General features: G+C 50.3%; 1 protein-coding gene across 1 annotated transcript; it reads left to right on the top strand.

Moving 5' to 3' along the window:
• Window positions 1-4,343: 4,343 nt before the first annotated feature.
• LOC125517411 (subtilisin-like protease SBT5.3) lies at window positions 4,344-9,803 on the top strand. The gene is made up of 8 exons (XM_048682605.1): window positions 4,344-4,756; window positions 4,867-4,964; window positions 5,085-5,249; window positions 6,624-6,732; window positions 7,569-8,109; window positions 8,194-8,291; window positions 8,404-8,649; window positions 8,763-9,803. The coding sequence occupies exons 1-8, from the start codon at window positions 4,527-4,529 to the stop codon at window positions 9,634-9,636; spliced, it is 2,361 nt and encodes a 786-aa protein (XP_048538562.1). The 5' UTR covers window positions 4,344-4,526; the 3' UTR covers window positions 9,637-9,803.

The following is a 9,803-nucleotide window of genomic DNA, read 5'->3' as shown; positions in this document are numbered from 1 at the left end:
GAGCCGGCCCTCCCCTCCTCCACTCCTTTATATACGGGGGCAGGGGGCACCCCATAGACACACAAGTTGATCTTCTGATCGTTCCTTAGCCGTGTGCGGTGCCCCCCTCCACCATATTCCACCTCGGTCATATTGTAGCAGTGCTTAGGCGAAGCCCTGCGACGGTTGAACATCAAGATCGTCACCACGCCGTCGTGCTGACGGAACTCCTCCCTGAAGCTTTGCTGGATCGGAGCCCGGGGAGCGTCATCGAGCTGAACGTGTGCCAAGAACTCGGAGGTACCGGAGTAACGGTGCTTGGATCGGTTGGACCGGGAAGACGTACGACTACTTCCTCTATGTTGCATCAACGCTTCCGCTTCGGTCTACGAGGGTACATAGACAACACTCTCCCATCTCGTTGCTATGCATCACCATGATCTTGCGTGTGCGTAGGAAATTTTTTGAAATTACTACGTTCCCCAACAGTCGGCGGTCTTGTCCAAGATGTTCATAGCCACAAACTCATCCAACACTTCACTTGAGGTCAAAGTGTGGAAGTCCGGCCTTTGATGAATGACAGAGGACATGGCCTTGTGGTAAGGCATCATTGCCTTGAGAAATTTGCGCTCGATCCAATTGTCATCCGTGTCCTTGCTCCCGTGATCTCGGAGTGAGACCGCGAGTTTGGTTACTCTCCGATAAAGCTCACGAGGTTCTTCATCTTCTTTCATTGCAAACTCATCGGCTTCATCTTGTACTACTTCATAGTTGGAGCGTTGAATGCTTGCGCTTCCCCGGTAGAGAGAGACAACACAGAGCCATGCATCTTTGGCCAAGGCGAAGGGCCGAAGATGAGGTAGATCTTCGGGTGGAATTACATCTTGAATGATGAAGAGAGCATTCTCATTGAATTGATTATCCGCGGCTTCTCGAGGAGTGAAGTTGCTTGGATCATGCGGATGGAAACCTTCTTCAATGATTCTCCAAAGATTAGTCTTCAAATGATTTAAATGACGCTTAAAGCGATAAACCCAAGAATCAAAGTCCTCATTTTTCACAATCTTAGGGGGAGGACCGGCATGATTCAAATGAGTGGAAGGAATCGGTCCACCATAAACAAGTGGTGGTTCCACATGGGCAAAGATGCCGGTGCCATTTTTACCACTAGAAGAAGGAGCCTTTTCACTACTAGCTTCCCCCTTGTCGGAGATAGCATCCATCACCTTGTCGGTGGGATCACCCACTTTCAACGGTGCGGTGGATAGTTTAAGCCCTTCAATGAATTTAGTAAACATGCTTTCAACCTCGATCGTCATTGAGGTTTTCAATGTCTCCAAGGCCACATTGAATTCCTCACGGGAGACCGAGGTTCCCCCATCACCCGTAGACGAGATCGGATTTACACCAGAGTGCTCCTCCACACCATCTACGGTGTCAACCATACTCTTCGGACGGCAAAGTCCTTAGTAAAGAGACGAGGCTCTGATACCAATTGAAAGAATCGATATGGTTGACTAGAGGGGGGTGAATAGGCAACTAACAATTTTTAACTTTTCTTTACCAAATTAAACTTTGCATCAAGTAGGTTGTCTAGATGTGCAACTAGGTGAGCAACCTATATGATGCAACAACAATGAACATACACGCAAGCAAGAGAAGTAACACTAATAAGCTTACACAAGTAAAGGTAAGAGATAACCAAGAGTGGACCCGGTGAAGACGAGGATGTGTTACCAAAATTCCTTCCTTTTGAAGGGAAGTACGTCTCCGTTAGAGCGGTGTGGAGGCACAATGCTCCCCAAGAAGCCACTAGGGCCACCGTATTCTCCTCATGCCCTCACACAATGCGAGATGCCGTGATTCCACTATTGGTGCCCTTGGAGGCAGCGAGCGGACCTTTACAAATAAGGTTGGGGCAAGCTCCACAACTCAATCGGAGGCTCCCAAGAACACCACGAAGCTTCACCACAATGGACTATGGCTCTGTGGTGACCTCAACCGTCTAGGGTGCTCAAACACCCAAGAGTAACAAGATCCGCTAGGGATTAGTGGGGGAATCAAATATCTCTTGGTGGAAGTGTAGATCGGGGCCTTCTCAACTACTCCTGAGCAAATCAACAAGTTTGGTTGGCTAGAAAGAGAGATCGGGCGAAAATGGAGCTTGGAGCAATAATGGAACTTTTGGGGGAAGAGGTGGGTCAACAAAGAAGAAGGGGACCCCCTTTTATAGTGGGGGGAACAATCCAACCGTTACCCCACTAAATAGCCCCGCAGAGGGCGGTACTACCGCAGTGGGCAGCGGTACTACCGCTCCCCCTTACGGTACTACCGCCCAGCCAGAGAGGGCTTGAAGATAGAGGAGGGACTGACCCAGCGCGGTACTGCCGGATAGGCCGAGCTCGGTACTGCCGCGATGGCAGGGCGGTACTACCGCTCTTGAGCGGTACTACTGCACCTACTACTGCTGCAAGTGCCGCTCAACCCGACAAGAGAAGTGCCCCCCTCGAGTCGAGGCGGTAGTGGCCCGGTACCGCAGCGGTACTGCCGCTGAGGACACACAAGCGGTACTACGCTGGGCACCGCGGTACTACCGCTGGGGCTAAAGACTGCCCAAACAGCAGGGAATAAGACCTCCAACGACGCGGGAAGGCCCGAAGGGTGTGAAACAAAAGTGTATGTGATGATTCCAGCCTAGCCATACCAAAGTGGACCCCCTCTTGATAGTACGGTGACTCCTACGAAACTAATCCACCAACAAGAAATGAAAGAGCTACACCGTCTTGAAAAACACTCCGAGGGGAAAGAAATCGTCTCAAGCCAAAGGATGAATCTCTGAAATGCTCAAAGCACAAGGTTAGTCCACAAATATGTTGTCATCAATCACCAAAACTACATCGAGAGAGATATGCCTTAACAAACCCACCTTGCAATGCCGAAGACAAAACTGCGCACCGGACTCATCGTTATTGAAGCCTGGTTCAGGGGCTACTGAGGGAGTCCTAGATTAGGGGGTCTCTGGACAGCCGGACTGTTGGACTATGAAGATACAAGATTGAAGACTTTGTCCCGTGTCCAGATGGGACTCTCCTTGGCGTGGAAGGCAAGCTAGGCAATACGGATATGTAGATCTCCTCCCTTGTAACCGACCCTGTGTAACCCTAGCCCCCTCCGATGTCTATATAAACCGGAGGGTTTAGTCCGTACGACAACAGACAATCATACCATAGGTTAGCTTCTAGGGTTTAGTCTCTACGATCTCGTGGTAGATCAACTCTTGTAATACTCATATCATCACGAACAATCAAGCAGGACGTAGGGTATTACCTCCATCAAGAGGGCCCGAACCTGGGTAAACATCGTGTCCCCTGCCTCCTGTTACCATCCGCCTTAGATGTATAGTTCGGGACCCCCTACCCGAGATCCGCCGGTTTTGACACCGACAGCCGTCGTCCCCGGATCCAGCCGAGCTCCGCTGGTCGGAGCCTCTGGCGGCGGCGAGACGAGGGAGGGGACGGGGTAGGTGAGTGGCGGCGCTAGGGTTCGCCCCCCGAGTCGCCAGGAGAGCGACCGACGAAAGGCTATCTCAAGTAACGTATATATGATGTAGGAAGATGTGATTGTTTGCAAACAGATTTGAGTGCTGCCGAATTGAAAAATAGATAAGTGTATATCAAAATTCATAGAATAAAGTTAAAATTTGTTCACTATGTTCATGTTCATGTAATCTTGTTTACTCAATTATGTTGGCGTTCAGATACAGAGGTCGGGAGTACATCCTTCTTTTCTAAAATAAATAAATTATGTTGGTGCTGCATACTAGAACTCATTAAAGGCCGGGAGTACTAATCAAGATGGACCATTTATGTTGCTAGTAGGTCATTGTATACTACTTCCTTCATCCCAAAATGAGAAATTGAATCTTTTGCCCCACTTTACTTCTCCATAAGATCATTTGCCCCCTCTGAGAGGCTACCGGATGGGGCCCGGGGCCACTGTCATTGAGACAATCACAGGGCAAATCATCCAACTCGTTGTAAAGTGAGGCAAATCATCCAATCCCCCTCCCAAAATAAGTATCTCTGACTTATTATAAAGTAAAGTTAAGAACAGAGGGAGTACTATTCCTTTTCACTTAAATGATTTTTGAGTTTTATAAACACATGGAATTCTCCTATGTTGCAACATTATGTGCAAAGAAAATTCGTTTTGGTCAAGCAGATGCCAAATTTACGGAATATACGTTCAGAATGGACCTCCCACGAGATATATCCCCTGGAGGCGTTGATACATTCGAACCTCGCCGGCCGATAACTAACCCCCATGAGATCCAAGGATTTAAACTGTCCCCGCGGCGTTTACGCCGGCGCATGCAGCAGCACAGCCACAGATCGATAGTCCTCCGTCTCGTGGACTAAACCCGCCGCGCGCCCGCAACCACCTCGCGTATATAAATACACTCCCTCCCTCTACCAGAATCCCCGAAGAGATCGATCGATTGCGCGAGAGAGAGGGGACCATCCATCGCGGGCGCGAGGGCCAACAGCATGAGACCCATGGCTTCCTTCGGCGCTGCCGCCTGCTTCGTCCTCTGCGCGCTGCTCCTCGTCCAGCCCGCCCCCGCCGCCGCCGCCGGCGAGAAGCAGTCCTACGTCGTGTACCTCGGCGAGCACGCGCACGCGTCGCAGCTGCACGACCTCGCCGCCGTCGACCTGGCGGCGGTCGAGGGGAAGGCCGCCGACTCGCACTACGACCTCCTCGCCACCGTCCTCGGAGAGTAAGCAGGCCATGGCCGCCGCTGTTTCTTGAACCGATGATCAGGTGTAGATGCGTGCATGGAGGTTGGCTGACGTAGATTTTCTCTCTGTTACGCTCATCGCAATGCAGCAAGGAGAAGGCGCGGGAGGCCATCTTCTACTCGTACACCAAGCACATCAACGGCTTCGCCGCCAACCTCGACGCCGAGCAAGCCGCCCAGATCGCCCGTGAGTAGTCTCTCTCTACCGCCTGCATGACCGCCGTGGTGGATCGACGGCGTTTGCTCCTGAAATATGGTGTCGCCGATCGATTAACTGACTGCTTTCCGGTCGTGATCTAATCTGCAGGGCTGCCGGAGGTGGTGTCGGTGTTCCGGAACAGGGGGTACCAGCTGCACACGACGCGGTCGTGGCAGTTTCTTGGCATCGCCGGGCCCGGAGGCGTCCCGCGCGGAGCGTCCTGGCGCAAGGCTAAGTTCGGCGAGGGCGTCGTCATTGGCAACATCGACACCGGTACTTGCATGATCGGATTTATATATAATCATAATCAATCTGGTTGACTTAATCTGACCACAGATATTTGGGACAGTATATATAGCAGGAAGCCAGAAAATCAGTAAAGTGCCAAAAAAAATTTAGTAGATATACCAGTACAAAAGTTGCCTTAGATTGGATTACCCCGCATGTTACCGCAAAATTAGATATATAATAATTTAAAATGCTAATTCAGTCCTTGCGATTTATTTATGTACGAGATATGAGCACATTCTAAAATGAAATCTCGGCACGAAAAGTTTGTGCATGCCACAGCTAAATGTAATGAAATTTAAAACCCACAGCGAAAAGTTTGTTGCATGGTAAGGACTCACATGCATAGACCTGATGGATGCTAGTGGATCAAGCTAAAATATGTTGATTGAACAACAATTTTGATTATTTCAAAGCATGCCCATTGAGACAATTAGAATTTAGAAGTACTAGTTGGAATCACGCTCTTAAGTACTCCCTCCGTCTCATAATATAAGATCATTTTTCAAACTAACATAGCTTATTATGGGATGCCCATTGAGGGGTATATAGAGTTGCACATCCTTCGTCTGTTTAGACTATGGTTAATAGTATAGCCAGGTGCTGGTTGTATGGGCATGTCATGTTAGCATTACTAATTACTCATACAATAATGTTGACTATAAGGTTGGCAATAAGATTACAATTTTTTCTCAGTTTCTCATCTTTTTCTCTCATTAAATCTTTTTATTTAGGAGCACGCTAGAGGCGGGCTCTTGCATAAAAGCCACATCTTTTACTTTTTTGCATGTCTTTCTCTTTCACATTGGCAAAAGTGTCATGTAAACAGGCTTATAGCCTGCTATTGTACTACTTGTTTTTAGTCATAGTGCTATAGAGGAGGTCAGAAGACTAGTCAGAGTGCTGTTGACTTTTTCCCATTCACTAATGGATTCATCTTTATAGTTGGTCTTTGACAGATCGAGTATATAGGACCATCCAATGATTCCATAGTGGCTTCCCATCTGTACATGCAACCATGCTAGATGCTATCCTACCCTACATTCCTACAGGGTACTTACTTTCTCGACATGCTCATTACAATTCCGATGCAGCCAAAGGATGCACCATAATCCAACATACATACTCCAAACCAATCAATGTCCATCTGGAGAAATTTCCTTGTCCACGTTAAAACGAGCCAGCAGATTTTTCATGGAATTTCTGCGGTCCAAACAGGCCTCCAATTGAGGACCTTTTATTTAACCGTTGTACTGAAATAGTTGTCTTTACTTTGGATTGGAATCTGCCGTTCAAATTGATTTGTATTTCAATGGTGTTGCTGATATATACGTGCTCTTGTGCTCTATGGATGTGAAGGTGTGTGGCCAGAATCGGAGAGCTTTCGGGATCATGGGCTGGGACCAGTCCCCAAGCACTGGAAAGGAACATGCGAGAAAGGCCAAGACGATAACTTCCACTGCAACGCGTAAGCTATCGAACTAACTAACTCTAGTTGTTACACATTTAATTAACAGCCTAGCTAAATCTCAGTCGACTGAGATTTCTTATGCCTCAATCGATGCTATATTCGTGATATCTTATATTGAGATCTATGCATATTTTTTTAGTCGTTTTCCTTTTTTTACATGTTATGTTACTTGACTCTAAGCTAGCCACGCCCTTAATTAATGCATGCATGCATTCTCATGCTAATTAGTCACATAACTATGTTCGTTTAGAGCAATGTTTGTGTCCTTTTCAGATCCACACTTGGAGTGCATACTGTGCACGTATGTTTGATCCAAAAAGTTGATATACTTTTGTCTAGTGTAGCACTATAGTTGAGGCCACCACCATGCAGATATGAGCTGTGGGAGAGTAAGACCACCACCAGCTGATGCCTCTAGGGTATCTACTAGTGGTAGTAAGTGGCAATGATGTATATATATGCATGCTTTGACTGCATGCATCATGTCTATCCTTGAGAATTCCTTTAATCCCAGACGACAGTGACACTGCACTGAGTCTGAGTGGTATATAGTGTCTCCCAGTCCCACCTGTAAGAGATAGCGAGAGAAGAAAGAACAGGTAAAGTTGCATGCCTTTAGGGTTCACTGTATACTCTTGTCTTTTGTCCCTGCACAAATGAGCATAAAGAAAAATAACGAAGAATTTTAGAAACAAGTTTTGAATATATGCTCAATGATGCATGTATTGATCGAAAGGATCATGGACATTCTCCATCAGAGTTTATTCATCGAGCTGTATGGAGCAATTTTTTAATACTAGTTCTGTCTGAACTTTTGGCGCGCATGCATGCAGGAAGCTGATCGGGGCGCGCTACTTCAACAAGGGGTACGGCTCGGAAGGGCTCGACACCAAGGCTCCTGAGTTCAACACGCCGCGGGACAACGAGGGGCACGGCACGCACACGCTGTCCACGGCCGGCGGCTCGGCGGTGCCCGGCGCCAGCGTGTTCGGCTTCGGCAACGGCACGGCCTCCGGCGGCTCCCCGCGGGCGCACGTGGCCGCATACCGCGTGTGCTACAAGCCCGTGAACGGCAGCTCGTGCTTCGAGGCGGACATCCTGGCCGCCTTCGACGCTGCCATCCACGACGGTGTGCACGTCCTGTCCGTCTCCCTCGGCAACGACGGCGAGCCCTACGACTACTTCGACGACGCCATTTCCATCGGGTCTTTCCACGCCGTCCGCCGGGGCATCTCCGTCGTCTGCTCCGCCGGAAACTCGGGCCCCAAGCCGAGCTCCATCTCCAACCTTGCGCCGTGGCTCTTCACCGTCGGTGCTAGCACCATGGACCGCGAGTTCCCGTCTTACGTCGTCTTCAACGGCACAAAGATCAAGGCCCGCTTCTTCCCTAGCTATCTCACAGTTCTTGTTATTGTCATTTCTGGAAGATAGTTAATCAAATTGTTTTGGTGCATGCAGGGGCAGAGCATGTCGGAGACATCGCTCAAGAGCAAGGAGTCTTACCCCATGATCGACTCCGCTGAAGCCGCAGCTCCCGGCAGAGCGGTAGATGACGCGTACGTGTATCATTGTCTCTATATTGTTAATCTTCTATACGACCAAATACTAGTAATGTGCGACCTTTACATGATATGATGATAACGATGATGAATGTGTGTGCGAGTGCAGCAAGATTTGCCTACAGGGGTCGCTGGACCCGACGAAGGTGAAGGGGAAGATCGTGGTGTGCCTGCGTGGGACGAGCGCGCGTGTGGCCAAGGGCCTGACGGTGCTCCAAGCCGGCGGCGCTGCCATGGTTCTCGCCAACGACGCCGCCTCCGGCAACGAGATTATCGCGGACGCGCACCTGCTCCCGGCCACGCACATCAGGCACAGCGACGGCCTCACCCTATACAACTACCTCAAATCCGCCAAGTAAGCAAACCAAACCATGAATGAAGCCTACGGCGTAATCTATATTAATTACTGCTTCTAAATAATTGGCACATTTAGATGGATGCATGACGTTGTTTCTGTTTTTTGAAAAGGTCTCCAGAGGGGTACGTTGAGAAGCCGGAGACGACCCTGGAGACGAAGCCAGCGCCGTACATGGCCGCTTTCTCCTCGCAGGGACCCAACCCCGTCAACCCGGAGATTCTCAAGCCCGACATCACGGCGCCTGGGGTGAGCGTGATTGCCGCGTTTACGCGCGCCATGGCCCCCACGGAGCTTGCCTTTGACGAACGCCGCGTTGCCTTCACGTCCATGTCGGGGACGTCCATGTCGTGCCCGCACGTCTCCGGCCTCGTGGGGCTCCTCAAGGCCCTCCACCCAGACTGGAGCCCCTCGACGATCAAGTCGGCAATGATGACGACGGCAATCGACGTGGACAACAAGGGCGAGTCCATCCTCAACGCGTCCTTGGCGCCGGCGGGGCCCTTTGCCTATGGCGCCGGCCACGTGTGGCCGAGCCGCTCCATGAACCCGGGCCTCGTCTACGACCTCGGCCCCGACCACTACCTCGACTTCCTCTGCGCGCTCAAGTACAACGCCACGGTCCTGTCCATGTTCAACGGCGAGCCGTACAAGTGCCCCGAGAAGGCCCTCAAGATCGAGGACCTCAACTACCCATCCATCACCGTCGTCAACCTCACGGCCTCCGGCGCGACGGTGAAGCGCACGGTGAAGAACGTCGGCTCCCCGGGCAAGTACAAGGCGATGGTGCGCCAGCCGGCTGGCGTGCACGTGACGGTGAGCCCCGACGTGATGGAGTTTGGGAAGAAGGGGGAGGAGAAGACGTTCGAGGTCAAGTTCGAGACCAAGAACGCCAAGCTGGCCAAGAACTACGCGTTTGGCGCGCTCATATGGAGCAACGGGGTCCAGTTCGTGAAGAGCCCCATCGTTGTCAAGACGGCGGCGTGAACGGGCGACCGGGTAAAATTATATCGATCGAGGTCAAGTTGGCGTTTGATTAGCTTAGGAATGAAGCCACTGTAGAGAGAAACAGACACGCATATGTTATTTAGATCTTTAGGCCTATAGAACAATAATCAAGTGAAGGGGAATAAAGTGGTTGGTAGTTCTTCGCA

The sequence above is a fragment of the Triticum urartu genome, chromosome 6 (genome assembly GCF_003073215.2).
Source record: "Triticum urartu cultivar G1812 chromosome 6, Tu2.1, whole genome shotgun sequence".
In the NCBI taxonomy this organism is placed as follows: Eukaryota; Viridiplantae; Streptophyta; class Magnoliopsida; order Poales; family Poaceae; genus Triticum; species Triticum urartu.
This window is presented reverse-complemented; position numbering and strand designations above follow the sequence as displayed.